Source organism: Erpetoichthys calabaricus, chromosome 5 (genome assembly GCF_900747795.2).
Source record: "Erpetoichthys calabaricus chromosome 5, fErpCal1.3, whole genome shotgun sequence".
In the NCBI taxonomy this organism is placed as follows: Eukaryota; Metazoa; Chordata; class Cladistia; order Polypteriformes; family Polypteridae; genus Erpetoichthys; species Erpetoichthys calabaricus.
This window is the reverse complement of record NC_041398.2, coordinates 778,215-796,953: the sequence shown is the minus strand read 5'-3', so window position 1 is coordinate 796,953 and position 18,739 is coordinate 778,215. Positions and strand designations below refer to the sequence as shown.

The window sequence follows — 18,739 nt, the reverse complement described above, 5'->3', positions numbered from 1 at the left end:
TATTTGTTCAGTTTTTATTAACACAAATTAATGTTTGATAATTGTTTACTATTCTCGTGTAAAAAATTTGTACTCACTATAATACTCACTTAAACAGCTTCTGCAAAAGCATACTACATACACAAAGAACATTTACCCACAATGCACACATAATGAACAAAAACAAGCTGAACAAAAGTTGTGTGTTAATCATACTCCACATTTCTAGTCAAATAAAATGTTCAGTTAGATATTTGTGGCCTTCTGCTATGACAAGAAGAAAACGAGACAGTCTTGGTGAACGCTTCAGGTTCTTATCTAAGAATATAAATATCTCTGTATGTTCTGAGGACAGTCTGGTCCTCCTGTCATCCACGACGTGTGCTGCCGTACTGAACAGACCCTCGCTGTCCCCACTCTTATAAGGAGGGCACAGGGAGGACGACAACTTTTATTGGTCCTCCAGAAAGCCAGTGGCCCAGCATCTCTTGTGGTATGAGGTTCACAGAGATAAAGATTCACCTCTGATGCTGCTGACTCAAATATCGTTTTTATCTTTATTGACAATTTCTTCATGCATTCTGCAGTTCTGTTGGTGTGGAGTTTTTTTGGATCTCTCGGCTGTCGTCTGTCACTCCGAGTGCGTCTGTGTGGTCGAGACACCGGCACTAAGCAGTTTATGTGTTTGAGATTTGCAATCATCTGTGAAACACGTGTCCTTGTACCATTCTTTAATTTGGGGAAAAAAAATCATTATGATAATAATATCTGTTACAGAATTTGAAACTGTATAGTGACTATTCACACTTAATGCTTATTATGTGTAATTAGTAATATTTTATTTAGGTGTAAAAACTAGGCTCGTACCATTCTACCCAACAAGCAAATAAGAGGGCTGATTACAATTTCTCAGTAATCGACGTCCACTTGATAACGATTTATATTTATGTACCAGCTCAGTAAAACTCTGTATCCCTTTCCTCCAATCTACCTACACATTCACATAACGGCTAATGAAAGGGAATTTAGTGAGAAAATCAAATGTTTGGTTAATTAGTTATATAAATAAATCAGTCAAGACACACTCACACATAACTATAAATCGACACTAAATATCAAGGATGCGATTACAACAGGCTGCCTTCTGAGATCAACAGTTCAGGTGCATTCTCTTGCATCCCATAATCCTTTATATTTACTACCATAAAGATTAAAAGAGCAGAACCTCAAAAATCTCCTCTCTAATATAAGAATAAAGCCTGTGTGTCCAGTCTCTTCTAGAGTAGTCTGATTGGTCAGTTTGGCTTTGGTGACGTGGCGAGAGTGGAAGTGTGAGTGTGAGATGCATGAGGAAGAGTAAAGGTCTATGAGAGACGCAACTTCAAAGACAGCAAGTATAAAAGCAGACAGGAGCCAAGAAAGGCACCTCGAAACTAATGACTGTCTGATAAGCAGGCGTTTACAGGACTACCCTCGAGAAAGGGAGCACCGGTGAAGAGAGATCAACACACGTGAATACAGAGGAAAGGTGCTGAAGGCACATGTAGGGCAAGAGATGGTCAATATTTTTAATTATTCCATTACCTGCCTTGGACAGGTGCCGTGGCTAATAGTAGTCAACCTCTTCCTTCTTTTGCCTTACCTTGGATCGAGTATCATGGCCACTACATAGAGAGGCTCCAGTTCTGTGCTGCTCAATCTTCTTCTGCCTGCTTATCAAAGAGATGGTTTTGATGTCTTTACACTTTGGTTTGACTCTGCACTTTTCCTCACAGAGACTCTCTAGAGCCCTGGTGAACGGCATGACATCCGTGGTAGACGCACTCGATGAGCAAACTCCTCTTGTTCTCTCTTCAAAAGCTGTTGAGTGGGAGACCACATTTTTGTATTAATTGTCACCATCCAGAAGAGAAGATTGTGAAGTTATAGGAAGCTAATTAAGCCACTAATATCCATTTTTACTCCCTTTGGGAGTGTAACATACAATACGTACTGTTCCTCCATGTGTCACCATCCTGATATAACCTCATGGGCTGGTCAGGTTGTTTTTAAAATATCTTCAAACTCTGAGTAAGTTGAGGCAGAATGCATCAGGTGGCCAATTTTGCGTCTTCATACAGCCACTGAATTAGACATGACGTGCTGTGACAGGACTCCTTGGCTCACCACCAGTTGAATGGCAGGTGCTGTGAATGGTAGGCTGGTAGGTCAGCATCTCCCATGGCCTTTGTGATATTTTTAGTGTTATCACACAGTCAGACATACACTTTCTATTTAGTAAGGTTACAGGCTCAGAGCATATTGTGTCACTCAAGAGCTTCAATTTTATGCTGGCAAGTGAATTCTTGGTAGAGGAGAGTCACTTGTTTCAGTTCAGTGTTTTCATTTGTCCAGTGCACAGTAAGACTCAGCATGGACACCGGAGACTCACTTGAACTCCAAAGGTCATTTGTAAAACTGAGTTTGGTGATGTTATCTTGTAGAAAACTGTTGATATGTGTGTGCACAGTTAGATACAATTCTCCCAAAGCAACATCTGTAAAATCCTTTTGACTGGCAGATGGAATCGTAGATGTAAATGATCTAGAAGGTGACATCTTCAAGAACTGAAAGTGGCTGTTTGTCCAGGTTTACAAATTCCACTGCTTTTGTGTCACAGTAAGTCTTTGGCGTTCTTGCTGTCAGTATTATAATGTTGAGTTTTCTAAGTGCTGCCATTATTGGAGGCCGAGTGAGAGTAGGTGACTGAGCTAGACTAAGCTTGATGGTCACCTCAGCCTTTGAACATCTCGCTCTTCACACCAGTCCCTTTTGTGTTGACTTCTCAAATGCTGAGTAAGGTTTGTATTGTTGAAAGTGTTGGCTGACTTGTTTTTGCACATATGTTACAAACCACACATTTGTTATCTCCTGTAGGAAGGCAATAAAACTGTTAGACTGGCGAGGACGTGTTTCTATATGTTGGTAATGTTGGAACTTTGTCTTGCATGTTTTTTATCATTCAAGATCAAATGTTAAGATCAGCTAATTTGCTGATCACCGGTAAAGTCATTTGGAGTGGAAATTGTCTGATTTTTGTTTGTGATCGATTGATCAGATCAGGCCTGTCTTTTACATGTGAAAGAAAGGTGAAGAAATTGAACAGACAGCAGCAGAACATGTAAAGACCACACATGGAGTGGCCAGACCATAAATGGCACCTCAGTGTGATGAAGGAACTCCAACCAGTGTGCCACCACTTTACTTGTACTGTTTCATTTATTTTAAAAGGTAGGTAGTGCTTAGGAATTTGGACATCAAACCCTGAAGTTGCAGGTTCAAATTCAGCTATTGACACCATGTGACCTCGAGCAAGTCACATGACCTGCCTGTGCTCCAGTTGGAAAAATGAGAGAAATGTAACAAATTGTGTGTCAAATGTTGTAAACAACGTCACCTTGGATAAAGGTGTCAGGAAACTAATTATAGCAATAGTTAAAATGTTGGTCTTTTTTCAGATTTACAGAAGAATGGCAGCTTCTCTCCACCTTCATTTGGTCAGCCCTCTCCTCAATACAATGAGAAAGGTATGAAGAAATCACCAAGAGGATCAGAGAACTTGATAGCAGCCTTTTTGCAGTGCAGTTCTCTCCCTGATGCTAGAGTAACACAGACAGAAGCCATCAAAACTGATCAACAGCAAGTGGAGAAAGAAAACCAAATTCACACTGGAAAAAAATGTTGTTTGGAATGTGGCAAACAATTCACACATAAAAGTGATCTTAATAAGCATATGAAGATTCACACTGGAGAAAAAACATATTGTTGTCATGAATGTGGTAAGCAATTCACAATAAGAAGCTATCTTCAGAACCACAGAAGAACCCATACAGGAGAAAAACCTTATTGTTGTCCTGAATGTGGTAAGCCATTCTCAACGAGTAGCCATCTTCAGAGGCACAGAAAAATCCACACAGGAGAAAAACCTCATTCCTGTACTGAATGTAATAAGTCGTTCTCAAGGAGAAGCCATCTTCAGAACCACAGACGAATCCACACAGGAGAAAAACCTTATTGTTGTCCAGAATGTGGTAAGTCGTTCTCATGTATAAGATCTTTTCAGAACCACAGAAGAATCCACACAGGAGAAAAACCTTATTGTTGTCCAGAATGTGGCAAACAATTTTCTGACAAACGCAGTTTACAAAGGCACACACAAAGTCATGCTGGAGAGAAGCCATATTGCTGTTCTCTATGTGGAAAAAGGTTTTTCAACTTTAGCTGTTTTCGAGTACACATACAAACTCACACTAAAGAGAAAGTTCAGTATGTATGTTCTGAATGTGGCAAATGTTATACAAGCCATAAAAGTCTTTACAGACACACCAAAATTCATATTGAAGGAAAATCTTTTTGCTGTTCTGAATGTGGGAAACAATTCTTAGATTTAAGCACGCTTCAGTGCCACATCAGAACTCATACTGGAGAGAAACCTTATTGTTGTCCTGAATGTGATAAGCAGTTCTCACAACAAAGCACCCTACAGAGTCACATCAGACTTCACACCGGAGAAAAACCTCACCATTGCTTGGAATGTGGCAAACAATTCTCACGCCTTGGTTCTCTTTATATACATAGGAGAAGTCATACTGGAGAGAAGCCTTACAGTTGTACTGAATGTGGAATGCGATTCTCATATAACAGTTCTCTTCACAATCATAAAATAATTCATTCTGGTAAGAAACACAGCTGTTCTGACTGTGGCAAGCATTTCTCAGACAGCAGAACTCTTAAAGACCATACGAGAATTCACTCGGGAGAGAAGCCCCATTGCTGTCCAGAGTGTGGCAAACGATTCTCACGTCAAAGCACGCTTAAGTGCCACAGAAGGATCCACACTGGAGAGAAGCAGTACACCTGTTCTGATTGTGGAAAAGGGTACTCTTCCAAAAAAAGTTTTCAGAGACACACACAGAGTCATACTGGAGTAACGCCTGTCCCAGCAATGACAAATGGTCTTTCCATTGGCTCCTCAATCAAAAGTATTGAAAACAATTCTTCTGAATGAGGTAAAGGACTCCATTTGAAAATAGTTAATAAATACCTAAGAATAGTGGAGAAAACACTGAATGTGGCAAACAGATCATAGATGTAAGGTAACCTCAGACCACATATGAATTCACAATGGAATGAACATACTGGAATACAACACATATTTCACAAAAAGCAAGAATCTTCTTCAACAACTTTTAGGTACAAGAAAAAAACTCATTGTTGTCCTAAATGCGGTTAACGATTTTCAGACAGCAGTGGTCTTCATAGTCGTAAATGACTGGCTTACTTGTGGTAAGCCTCTTTGCTGTTCTGAATGTTGAAAGTTGTCCTCCTGTAACAGCAATCATCAGCAACTCGTAAGATTTCATGAAGGACTCAGAAACTGTACTGCCAGGACGTCAGCCATACTTGGACTGATCATCTCTGCACCAGTGCTGTGACATAAGATGGTGAACAATACAAACACCAGACAACAGAATGAGGTAGCAACAGTACTGTGCGGTGATAACAACTTCATCCATCCATCCATCCATCCTCTTCTGCTTATCTGAGGTCGGGTCGCGGGGGCAGCAGCTTGAGCACAGATCCCCAGACTTCCCTCTCCCTGACCTCTTCTTCTAGCTCTTCAGGGAGAATCCTGAGGCGTTCCCAGGCCATTCGGGAAACATAGTCTGTGATAACAACTTCAAAAACACAACTGAAAAAGTTCAATGTACTAATAAAGAAATGGAGAAGTCAAATCAAATCCACAGTGCAGTGCCAACTACCAGGAGGTGCCACTGACAACAAGGGGAATATTTTTGTTTCGGAGCTTTGGAGATGGGGCCTTATCTGAGTAGCCATGAACTTGTACCGTCTCTGGGATGTCATCTGATGGCTGACGCCTGGGCTGAGTGCAGACAACCGTTCTTAACCCTGATAATGAAGAAATCATTTAGTGATGTCAGCTGACAGCCAATGCTGTCCAATCAGATACTGGGGAGGGACAGTCGAGGAGGACAGGAGACTAAAAAGAGAGCCGTCACATGACAGACCAATGTAGAGGGGCTTTATAAGACTTTAACACTAATTTAGGTTATCATTTATAAATAATAAGAGTCTTTACAAACCAAACACATTCATCAGCTGTGTGTCAAGGGTGAGTCCAAAAGTGAGAATTTAAGAAGATCTAAATACAAATAAAATGAAACATTCAGGGTTCAAAGAGAAATGTTTAAGACCTGAAGAGAGCGTCACAATGGCATGCTAGGGTTAGCGCAGGGGACCACAGGTGTGAAGAATATCAATTAATGTGTATAAGGAATAATATTTAAAATAATAATAATAATTTTATGAGAAATGGGACACCATAATGAATGCAAAACACAATTAAAATGAAATGAACTGATTTTATTGTCTGACATATAAGAGAAAAAGGGAAGACAAAGCAGGAACACACAGAGATCTCTGCTGACCCAGCTGTTAATTTGATAAATTAACATAAAAATATAACGGATGTTACTTTGCTCCATGTCAGTATATCCTGTGGTGGTGTGTGAAGGACCCTCTATACTCCGAATGTGTTGGTTCAGGTTTCAGTTTGACTTCAGCACCTTCTTCATATCGATACCCAAGACAACGTTTCTTCACGTTGAGACTACAAGCTGGAGGCCACAGGAGCTCAATAAACTCCAACAGCAGGATGGACGATTAGAAAGCTCTGCTCTGAGAGAGTGTCAGCTGCACAAAGCTTCAGCTTCATTTACTTGACAGAAATCTTCCAAAAAGCAGAAGTGGCCCCTTCTGTACCCCCACCACTGAAGGGCACATCTGACCCCTCACTACTTGGCGTTGGTTCACTCTGCTGTTACTTTCTGTATTTTATAAGTTTATGTTTCATTTTTTGGCCACACTCTTTTTACATTTCATGTCATTGATGTTCTCAAATGTGTGAGTATAGCTTGACTCTTACAAGGACTTATCTAAAAAGGGTACATTGGCTATGAAATGCAAGAAGGCAGAAAAATATAAAAAGTGGAAACCACAAAATGAAGAGGTGACATCGATGAAATACGCTCAGTGGCAGAGGTGACGAGGACAAAATCAGAAAGGACAGCACAGAAAGGGCAGGTACCGACTGAAAACAAAAGAAGAAAGCTGATTGGTGGAAAGAACTGTCAGTCACTCCTTATTTATCGGTTAGCATGTTCTGAAACTGTAATGTCATCAGAAAGGTCACACAAACACGTAATGTGACATTTGTGATCAATCACTTTTGTTGATTTTGATGGCACCATTCATCAGTCCTGTATAGAGTGCCACTTCCAGATCAGTAACCCCACTGCACCCTGTAGCACATTTGGAGTTTGGGACTGGAGCACAAAGTGGATGGCACTCTGAGAAGGACAGACTTGTAAGACGTGAACAAAGCCAGCTGCCCTCCCTGGTCTGTCTTCATTCAGAAGGACTCACCTGAGTTTCATCTGATAACCAGCAGAGTTAATCAAAGATGAGCCAGGCCTGTTACAATGTGAACGTTCTTGACATTTTGCTTTGCTTTAAATGTTTTTTCTGCTTCTTTACTTTGAGTTCTTGGAGGCCTTGTACATTAGAGATTATTAATACATGAGCATTTAGTGTTCATAATGAATTGACAATTAATAAACTGTTTTTATTGCTAAATTGTAAGTATGTCCTGTTGCCATTTTATATCTTTATCTTTCTTGACTGTGTTGTTAGGATGTGTTGCACTGTTGCCTCCCTAGAATTAAGAGCCACATCACCGACGCTCGGCCTCACACCCTTCATCACACGTGAGGCAGAATCCAAGATTGAGGAATCAACTGTTAATCAGCTTCAGTGTGTGAGTATAAATTCACACTTATTCTCACTTTGACCGCGTTAATGGCTCAGCGTCTAGATTTTGGAGATGGTACGCTGTCTGATTATCCGCTCCTGACAAACCTCACTTTGTCTACGTTAAAAGTTTTGAGTGTAGATGTTTGTGGCGTTAGGCCTTTAAATTATTGTACAGTTTTGAGTCAATGGCCTGAGGCTGAGGATTCAACCCTCCAAGATCTTCACTGTGGGGACTCATAGGATTGATGATCAATTCAGAGAAATACCATTTTTAGTTTGTTTGCGGTTTAACATCGAGATTTAAGGCATATCTTCTAGTCAGTGACTGCTGGTGATTTTCATTACGACTTCGTTAAGCACTTTGGTTTTTGTCAATGTCTGCTCTGATTCTTTTACTATTGAGTTTTGCTGCAGTTTCTCGATGTGCAAACATCTGATTATCCACATTTCCTCTTTCCAGATGACAGTTGAAACTGAAACTCATAAAGCAGGTGGACATTATTCACGCTGCTGTCCAGCAGATCATCTCTGGATATTAGTGGCTGACACAACAACACCGTCCATTCAACATAAGGAGCCACAAAGCCGACCCCATCATCTTTGGCTGATCTGCTGTTTTATTCAAAATCAAAGCAGCCTGTATCCTCCTTATAGGTATTGGAGTTGGACATTCTGAAACTTCTGTGACACACCTGGGGGGCTTTATTAGCTCTGTGCCATTATGCTAGGTTGGGGGCTTCAGTGCCAAAACTCCTGTGCCAAGAGAGTCAAGGCAAAGAGCCTAACAGGGAGCTGAGGAAGACCACGTCAGACCAAAGACCTGAAGAAGGAGTACCTCAGAAAGACAATGAGTGCACTCCATGACCAACAAGGGTGTTCCTTTGACCCCTGAGCACAAACACAACTCCATACAGCACTGGACATCATCTTTAAAGGCTTGGCATCATTAAAGTGGCATGAGTGTGCCAAGAGAAATGAGGACTCTTAACAAGTGACTGAACAGCCAGGCCTGCTTTGCCATGTTGAATTGTTATGTGTGACAAGCTCCTGATTGATGGTCTCATTGAAACTTCTCACTTTTACAAGACTGAATTCATTTGGAGACTCCAGAAAGTTGACAATTTGGTCCTCTCTGACCCAAAGCTGCCCTTCAAAGTGAGGGCACATTGACTGGGACGTCATGCATGAAATCTTAAAGAGGGAACCTGAATTAATTTAGATAAACTTTATGAATCCCAAGGGGAACTTTGGACGCATACAGCAGTAGAAACCTAAAAAATCAAGGATGGGGACTCAGAAGACAAATAATACAATCAATCAATCAATCAATCAGTCATTCAATAAATCAATCAATCAATCAATGTAAATTGTGCAGAAATAGCAAAATGAACATAAAGAGTATCAGCATTTAGTTTAGGATGTCAGGATGAATCATTGCAGTGGGCAGCAAAGACCCCCAAGGCGCTTCTTAGCACACTGTGGTGGATTGAGCCTGTGGCTAAAAGAGCCCCCCAGAGAGCCCAACCTGGAGGTGATTTTTCATGATGACCTCCAGTTTTGCCCCCATCCTCTTTCCATGACAGTGCCCAGTGTGCTCAGGGTTTGCCCTCTGATGGAGCAGCTTTTCTGATTGGTTTCTTCAGGCCTTGTGCTTCGTTTGAATGCCCCAGGAGATCATAGCATAGAACAACTCACTGGCTACGTCTGACTTTTAGATGATTTCCAAGTGCTTGCTGCACACATCATAAGACTTGAGTCCATTCAGGAAGTCCAGTCTGCTCCTGCCCTTCTTGTACAGCACCACTGTTTGGTCAGACCAGTCCAGTTTGCTGCTCATATAGACCTCCGGGTACTTGTGTTCTGCACCACGTGCACATCCTCCCTCTGAACAGCAAGTAGTCTCAGAGGCTCTTTGGCCTTCCTGAAGTCCACCACCAACTCTTTTGTCCTGCTGATATTCGATCAGCAGGTGGTTCTCCCTGTCCTTCACAAGCCTCCTGTGCTTCGACTTGTCTCCATTATTAATGCAGCCAATGATGGAGGATTCTTCTGAGAATTTCTGCTGGTGGCAAGTGCTGGGATTGTACTGGAAGTCTGTTGTGTAGAGGGTGAACAAGAAGAGGGGCAGAACATTTCTCAAAGGTGCTCCAGTATTACACACCACCAGTTCTGATGCACAGACCTTAAAACTCACAAAGTCTCGTCTGTTGTTCACGTAGTCCAGGAGACTGAGGGGGGCATCATAATGCATAACCTTGAGCCTCTTCAATAGTCGATAAGGCTGAATGGTGATAAAGGCCATGGAGATATCCAAGAACATGATCATGACTGTGGTACTGGCTTTGTCCAAGTGAGAGTAGGACTGTGGAGCAACAACAACAACAACAACATTTATTTCTAGAGCACATTTTCATATAAATAATGTAGCTCAAAGTGCTTTACATGATGAAGAAAGAGATAAAAAGACAAAATAAATAAGAATTAAAATTAGGGAACACTAATTAACATAGAATAAAAGTAAGGTCCAAATGGCCAGGGAGGACAGAAAAAAATAAAAAGCTCCAGTCGGCTGGAGAAAAAAGCAAAATTTGCAGGGGGTCCGAGGCCACGAGACCACCCAGCTCCCTCTACACATTCTACCTAACATAAATGATCTCAAACAGTCCTCATGGTATTCAGGGTTCTCATGGAAGAACTTGATGACGGTCACGTGGACTTCTGGCCTTTAAACCATCAATGTAGGGACATCACGGTGCTTTGATCAGGTGGTGGTGGAGCAGATGGCCACCACAGAAAACCAGGAAAAGAACAGAAGAGAAAGTAGGGGTTAGTACGGATTTTGGAGCCACCATGAATAATAATGATAATTGAATATACAGAGCATCAGGATTAAACTAAAACAAGTTAAAGTAATGTGATTTCAGAGCAGACAGACGACTGCATCCTCCACACTGATGTGTGTTTGATTGGCACACTGCAGACCATCCAGATGTGCTGAAACAATGAGGCCATAGCTGTTTTAGGACCAGCCTCTCAAAGGTCTTCATGATGTTTGGAGTAAGAGCAACTGGTCTGCAGTCCTTGGGGTCATAGGAATGTCCTTTCTTTGGTACTGGAACCACACAGGATGTTTTCAACAGCTGGGGAACCTTCTGGTAATTCAGGCAAAGGGGGAGAAGATGTTAAGCACTGCAGAAATGTCTCTCTTACTTGGATCCTGTTATGTAACAAGATCCTCACAAAGGCTTTTTCTAGGTCCTACTGACATTCACAAAGCATCAGTCCGGTGGTCATTCACCAGTGTGCAGTGTGGCTTATTGACATGGTGCTCATTAACACTAGAATTACCACAGCCAATGAAAAAACTCATAATTCTGGCCCACCTTAAATCCCTTCGCACCTCTAAGTCAGCGTCTTTTGTGTTGTAAATATGTCGATAAACCCAAGCAGCCTGCTATACCATCACACCCACTGCCGCAGAACGGGCAAGAAGTTCTCCCAGTTCCTGCCTTGATTGATTATCTGGGATTGAGCTATCCAGAATTGTAAGAGGAAATAATGTGATATGTGTCTTAATGATGTATTTACACAGATTGCTGTAGACACAAAACAGAAACGTTTTTCATTTTTTAGTAAAAGATAACAATGTAGACATGAGCTGTAGAATATGTGAAGGCTGATGGTCAAATATCAACTAAACACTTTCACAAAAAGTGCAAGTACAATACGACAACTTCCATGGTGCAGCGTTTAGATCTACCGATTTATAATCCGGATGTCGTGAGTTCGAAACCAGCTCCCCTGCAAATTTTCCATTTTGAATAGTTAGCTGCTGTTATTGTTAATATTAGACAATAAAAACATACATTTGATTTGCGTCTGTAACAGATGCTGTACATTTATAGCACTTGTAAAAGTTAGTGTTTTTTTTTTCACTTTTATTCTCTCAGTCACGATCACAATACATACTACCACCCGAGGGATCTGACGCCGTTAGTTTTTATCTGAAACTGGGAATAACTGGAGATGTGAGTGGTGTTTTGTGAGAATGGAACTGGAAATTCTCTGATCTGGAGGGATAAAACCTGACACACAAACGCTGGTGAATCTGCCTTCCTTCTTCGTATCTCACCGTCACTTTTTCTATTCAGTTTTATTGGGTGTTTCTGCTCACGCTGAATTAGTGTGCGCCTTATGCTCTACGATGTCAAAGCCGCACTGACAAAAAACAGAGACATACAGTAGGTATATATGATATTTGGAACTATTCATTTTATGACCTGTAGAGTATATTTTGGAAAACATTGTGGCACTGATGCAACGTTATTCATATTACCGTATCGGCCCAAATTTAATTTTTGCATGAAGATTTTAGAAAAAAAAAATCAGAATTTAAAACAATCCATTCATTTTTCATAAAAGAATTCAAAGAAAATAAAATTCAATCAGATAATCATTTATTTAATAGGTAATATGACAAGTTACATTCATGCCAATAAAATTAAGTAGTAATGTAGAACAAAATTAATAGTATTAGGTAAGTTACAAGATACCTACTGTAAGTGAAAGAAAAATGAAAAAGGAAATATTTATTCAGAATGAGAACTCTTTGTTGTCGCATCGTTATCGTCAGTATGCTCGTTCACGCTTTCAGTCTCCCACAAAATGTCATCTTCAGTCCCATTTAAACTATTGGAAATGCAGCATTTCTTGAAACCTTTAACTATCGATTCAGGTTCGATCTTCTGCCAGGCGGTCGCAACCCATTTTCCTAAAAGTGAGACTGAGGGTTTTTTTATTTTTCCTGTAGGTGTTAATGGGTGATTGCCCGCTAACAGCCAATTGTTGTATTCTTTTCTTAAGTTATCTTTAAACGGTTTATTAACCACCACATCCAAGACTTGCAGCTGGGATGTCATACCACCCGGTATTATTACAAGATCGGAATTCAATGTTTCAATTTTTTCCTTAACACCTGACGCGAGGTGGCCTCGAAATGCATCAAGGACTAGCATGGAGCGAGTGTTTCTCAGAGAACCTGGCCGTTTTCCCCATATCACATTCAGCCAGTCTAATACCAGTTCCTCTGTCAACCAACCTTTTTCTTGGACCCGAAAAATGATTCCTGGATGTAGCTTTGTTTTACGTTTCAATATAACGTAAGGTCGAAGTTTTTGTCCATCAGCAGTAACAGCAAGCATAACAGTAATTCTGGACTTTTCGTAACCAGTTGACTTCAATAAGACCGATTTTTTACCTTTCTTATTTACCGTGAGGTTGGAAGGCATGTCAAAATAGACAGGTGTTTGGTCTGCATTTCCGATATTTCCAAGATTGTAGTTGTGCTTTTTGCGTAATGTTATAATATGCCGCTGAAAATTCAACAATTTTTCAGTAAAGTCGCCAGGAAGTTTTTGCGTGAGAGTTGTCCGCCGTCGTAGTGATAAACTGTTCCGTTTCATCATTCTTTTACACCAACCCATACTTGTTTTAAAGTCCGTTTTAGGGATGTTTAAATTAGCAGCCTCTTCTAACGCTTTAAATTTTATAACTTCACGGGATGTTGGGAATCCTTCATTTCACTTTTCTATTACGAATTTTACCACTCGCTGCTCAACTTCTTTAAACCTTCTTATTTTGGGTCCACTAAAAGATTTTCTTGAGGAATTTGCATTCATATATTTCGTTAAATCTTTTCTCCAGAGACGGACGTTTACTTCTGGAACTCCATACAGTGGACCCTTGACTTACGAACTCAATTCGTTCGCAAGGGCTGGTTGTAACTCAAGTTGGTTGTAAGTCAAGACTATTTTTCCCATAAGAAATAATGGAAATACCCATAATGCGTTCCGAACCTCCCACTGCAACACTTACTTAACCTTTTCATAATAAAAAAAGGGTTGTATAATGTGCATAATTTACCAAAACACCAATAATTTTTCTAATGTACTAACCAAAAAGTAATAAAAAGTGCCTAGCCTACCAGAATTAACAATTTCATACTGTATTCACCATTTAATTTGACATCTTTGGGCTGCAGGAAGGGAGGAGGATGATAATGAAGCTGAAGGCTTTTTAAAGGCTTTCTTTAACTTGCGCTCAGGCATTTGCAATCATTCTTTTGCGTTAATTTTAATCTCCTCCTGCCTACAAGTTATTCTCACGAGAATTTTTCTCAGCATTTCCTTGCGATAATACAAGGAACTGTTTCTGAACTCTTCTGAGACCTCCCCCCCCCCCCCCCCCCCCCGAAGGGAACGACATGCTGAAGTGCGTCCTGAAGTTCGTCCTGAAGCGCGATTGCCGCGACTGTGGAAGCTTGCTTGTCCATTGCCGGGCAGGGATATCACATGCATATCACCCATCGATATCTTTTCTGTTTGCTTTGGTTGAGAGACTCAGCACAGCTTTAAGCCGGCTGTTGCCCCAGCAACAGATAAACAGTCTTCCATACGGAGTTTGGACTTTGGCATGTCTTCTAGTTGGGGGAGGTCCCAAGAGAGTTTACAAACCTGACATTTTATTGAATGAGTGCCGCATTAATAGGAATGTTTCTGTTTGTTTACAATCGCGCAAGCGGATACACGTGACCGCATTCAGGTCGTAACGCAAGATGTTGGTCGTAAATCAAAATAAAAATTTTGGTCGTAAATCAAGTTGTTCGCATGTCAAGCCGGTCGTATATCAAGGGTCGACTGTATTTCCTTGAAGCTCTCATGTTGTTCGTTCTCTCTGCCTCGTTTGCAACCATAATCTTAAAATTCATATTGTAGGTTCTCCTTGTACCTTTATTTATTTGTCTCTTTGATGAGCCTTTTTTCTCAACACTACTATTATAACTCGCGCTCATTTTTTATGGGCAATAAAGAACCCGCCACTAGAGCAAACATGCAAATTACTACTATAACAGTTGCGAGAGATGTGGACTACACTTACCTGTGAATCATAGACACAATAGCCACTTGCTGGCATACGCCGGACGCGCGCCAGAATCGAAATGCTTGAAACCAGTGATTCAACCAGAGCTAGAAACTCTCGCGCAGTCTCGTGTACTCAAACCAATCCGAACTATACCGAACGCAGCACGCACGACCAACACGCAGGTCGGTCAGAGGCATAGGCGCACTAATAAGAAGAGTTGTTACATTGAATTGCCCAGTCCTCGAATTTAACGCGAGTCCACTTTTGAATGGGAAATATTTAGTCAAAAAAGGTCGTGTTGTATTCGGGCCAATACGGTATTTCATATTCATTCACACACCTTCTTGCGCTTGTAATCAGTGACTGCGTTTTTTTCCCCCAATCTTGTCAGTCCCCACATGTTGCTGTTTCTTTTGTACTCCAGGACATGCAGAGGACAGAATAGTACAGAGAGGTCAGTTCAGCGCTATAGGCAATCATCAAATTCAAATGTTCACTGTTCACACACACACAAGGACCGTCCTTCCTAAATTTACGACATGTGTACCTGTTGCAATGCATACACTTCTCTCTGTGCTGTGGTTACTATTGCACTGAAGGGGCTGGAGAGCGGTGGTCTTGGAACAGAAGCTTGTCGATGTTGAGTCCTCCTTTTGCTTTATCCATCGCCTGTTTGTAGTAAGAAGTGGTGACGAAGTTCCTCTTCAAGATGAGCCATGAACACTCTTCTTTTCTCAGTGACCACCGTGAATGCCTTGTACAACACATGTGCGTTGAACGCCGCCAAGTCAAACTTGTTATACTACACAGCAACCGGCCACCTGCATGTTCCTGCTCGCACAGAATAAGCTCACGCCTTCTGGTGCCCGACGTCAACGCAGCACCGGAAAAACAAAGAAACAGACAAATATATGGGACATTTGGAAGAAATCATTTTATGACCTGAATAGTACCAATCAGAAAACATCATCGCACAAATGCAATATTATTTGAAAACGAACAGTGCCAGATCGGGTGTGAATTTATACTGCCGCTGTTAGTTAGAGTCAGATCAGAAGGTGTGGGGGTCGAGGGAGAGCGTGAACGTCACTGAGAGAATAAAACTGAAAAAAAGATAACTTTTAGAAACGCCATACAGCTGATCTGACGTTTGATTTACAGCTGATCTGCTGTTTAAAAAACTGGTGTTTCATGGTGCTAATAAGAAATGAAATATTTACATTAAACATTCAAGAACTTTGCTTAATATGAGAGTGTGACATCAGCTAGTCACTGTATGGGACATTAGGAAAAACTCTTAATAGTAAAGGCTTAGAGATAAATGTAAAAGAGCAGGCCTTCTTCAGGCATCTCACTGTCCCTGCTCAGCTCTATGTGTGCACCTGGCATGTGTCTGAGTCTCATATCCTTCTGAGCTTATGCTTAAAAGCTGATGCTGTTATTTTATTATTCACTATCATAAATATATTTCTTGTTACTTTATATAACCCCTTAGGAGAAAATGTTATAATATTTAGGACATAACCATTCTTCTATAGTACTAAGTTTCTTGTTTTTTGTACCAAGCTGTATCATAAAATGAATTAGGCCATTGTTCTTTACTTTTTTTTTGTAAAGATGTATGCAGCGAAGTTCACACATCTCCTAAAATAAAAATAAGAATGAAAAATATACATTCAAAAAGTCACATACATCCTTAACAAACAGGACTATCAATCAAATTGTGGTTATCTAAGGTATCAACATCTGCCATGTCCTGTTAGTGACTAGGTGTAACCAATCATGTTAAAAGGTTTCTGAATTTGTAATGAATTCCTTTTAAAGAATAGTGACCTAATCAATGGATTGTATAAATAGAGCACAGAGGACACTTTTTTCTTTCCAGAAACACTGATATGATGCTTTTTGCCTCTTCGGAGATTTACATAAAGAGTAACGATTGACGCTTTCTCCTGCCTGTGTTTTATTGCTTAAATCAGGGCATTCCAGTAGGGGGGATGGGGGGTGGTGGTGTCTGTTTTTAGAATTTTCTTCCACAAAGCTCCTGGTGGTGATTAGCAGATGGTCCACCTCTTGGTGTGCCACACACAAACCACATGGAACATAACACAAGCAGCTTATAGACAAAATCAAATACAAAGAATAAAGCAGATACTCATTCTCATCAACTTTAACATTAATAAATAAACAAAAAACACATGAAACAAGACTTTGAACACTTTGCAGGGAAAGGAACCCTGGCTGAAAAATGTCGCGGTCAGCATGGGTGTAGAGAGAGGATTTCATGCTTCACTAATAAGCAGGATTTCTAGGAGGAAACAACAACAGCAGATGAGCGTAGAACCATAAACCAAAGTGAAGGTCGGTCTGTGAGGTTTGCTCTCCTTCACTTCTACTTGTTCAACGTCACCTCTGTGTCTGGATTGTGTTGAGTGACACATTGTGCCCGCCTACTTTCTTTGAACTAAAGACACATCCCAGTGGTCTGGACCGACTGCGTTTAGTACTTTAGTGAACTAGATGGCGCTGGTCTGTTTAATGTGAGTCTGCGCTAAATAAATTAGGCTGGATGAGTTTGGTCTGTCTGGGCACAGAAATGTGTGTGAAGAGTTCTGACTCTGCTGGATAAGAACTTCTCATAAATGAATCCTGACAGAACTGGGCATCAGAGATTGTGCTACCTTGGAAAGGCTGCAAGTTCATTCCAGGGTCAGACCCACACTAGCAATCACCATGAGCTAAATTGTGGTTTCTGCCAATTAACCAAACTAAAATATTAGGCTGTGGGGGAAGATCTGGAATAACTGGAAGAAACCCACTGAGATACTGGAAGAAGGGGTTAACAGCACATGGAAAGTGAATGGAGGACAGCGGATCTGAGATTGAGCAGATTCCACCACAAGACAACCTTATTGACATTTGTAATAAAATGTTAAAGCTTAAGTAAAACATTTGGAGGTGTACGTTATGTAAAGTCTGCATTCAGTCAAACAGTGAAGATCCTTAAGCTATGGAGTCTAATAAAAATGAGAAATACCAGGATGAACAAGAGAAGACCATTGTGACCTCCAGAATAAATCAAGAATATGCCAGATCTCCAAATGAGGCATTTTACAGGAAAGGACAGGCTCTCCAATCAGAATGTAACCTCTTGATAACAAAAGAATCTGAACAACTCATCTTTAAATCACAACATCATTATGGTGAACATGGAGAGAAGATAATAAGATCTTAGCTCAGCAATCAACAAGCAGAAATTATGCAATGCAGAAACAGAAATTAGAATCATAACTGGAGATAAAGTCATTATAGGGTTGAAGGGAAGCTGTAAGAGTTGAATTTGAACCCTGCTCAGCTCTCTGTGTGCACCTGACATGTGTCTGAGTCTCATATCCTTCTGAGCTTATGCTTAAAAGCTGATGCTGTTATTTTATTATTCACTATGATAAATGTATTTCTTGTTAGTTTATATAACCCCTTAGGAGAAAATGTTATAATATTTAGGACATAACCATTCTTCTATAGTACTAAGTTTCTTGTTTTTTGTACCAAGCTGTATCATAAAATGAATTAGGCTATTGTTCTTTAATTTTTTTTTGTAAAGTTGTATGCAGTGAAGTTCACACATCTCCTAAAATAAAAATAAGAATGAAAAATATACATTCAAAAAGTCACATACATCCTTAACAAACAGGACTATCAATCAAATTGTGGTCATCTAAGGTATCAACATCTGCCATGTCCTGTTAGTGACTAGGTGTAACCAATCATGTTAAAAGGTTTCTGAATTTGTAATGAATTTCTTTTAAAGAATAGTGACCTAATCAATGAATTGTATAAATAGAGCGCAGAGGACACTTTTTTCTTTCCAGAAACACTGATAGATAGATACTATACTCCAGCAGCAGCATACTGATACAAAAAACAATATTAAATTAAAGATTGATAATAATGCAGGTAAAAACAG

The 18,739-nt window shown here is 40.4% G+C and overlaps 3 protein-coding genes across 6 annotated transcripts in view; 1 reads left to right on the top strand and 2 right to left on the bottom strand.

The window, feature by feature from the left end:
- Positions 1–7,102, top strand: part of LOC114652442 (gastrula zinc finger protein XlCGF26.1-like) — a 188,562-nt gene extending 181,460 nt beyond the window's left edge. Inside the window, exon 3 of one of the 4 annotated variants that reach the window (XR_007934969.1) lies at positions 5,720–7,102. Coding sequence is in view for 2 of the 4 variants with exons in the window: in XM_051927848.1 (XP_051783808.1) it covers positions 3,477–5,026 (1,550 nt within the window). In the remaining 2 variants the exon portion in view is untranslated. Of the gene's footprint in view, positions 1–3,476; positions 5,656–5,719 lie in introns of those variants that run through there. The other 3 variants (XR_007934970.1, XM_051927848.1, XM_051927849.1) reach the window with 3 other exon arrangements.
- The window catches only part of LOC114651549 (tripartite motif-containing protein 16-like), a 451,159-nt gene that overhangs the window by 61,483 nt on the left and 370,937 nt on the right, over positions 1–18,739 (bottom strand). The window lies entirely within an intron of this gene.
- Positions 1–18,739, bottom strand: part of LOC114651545 (gastrula zinc finger protein XlCGF57.1-like) — a 458,276-nt gene that overhangs the window by 411,000 nt on the left and 28,537 nt on the right. The gene's annotated exons all lie outside the window — the stretch shown is intronic.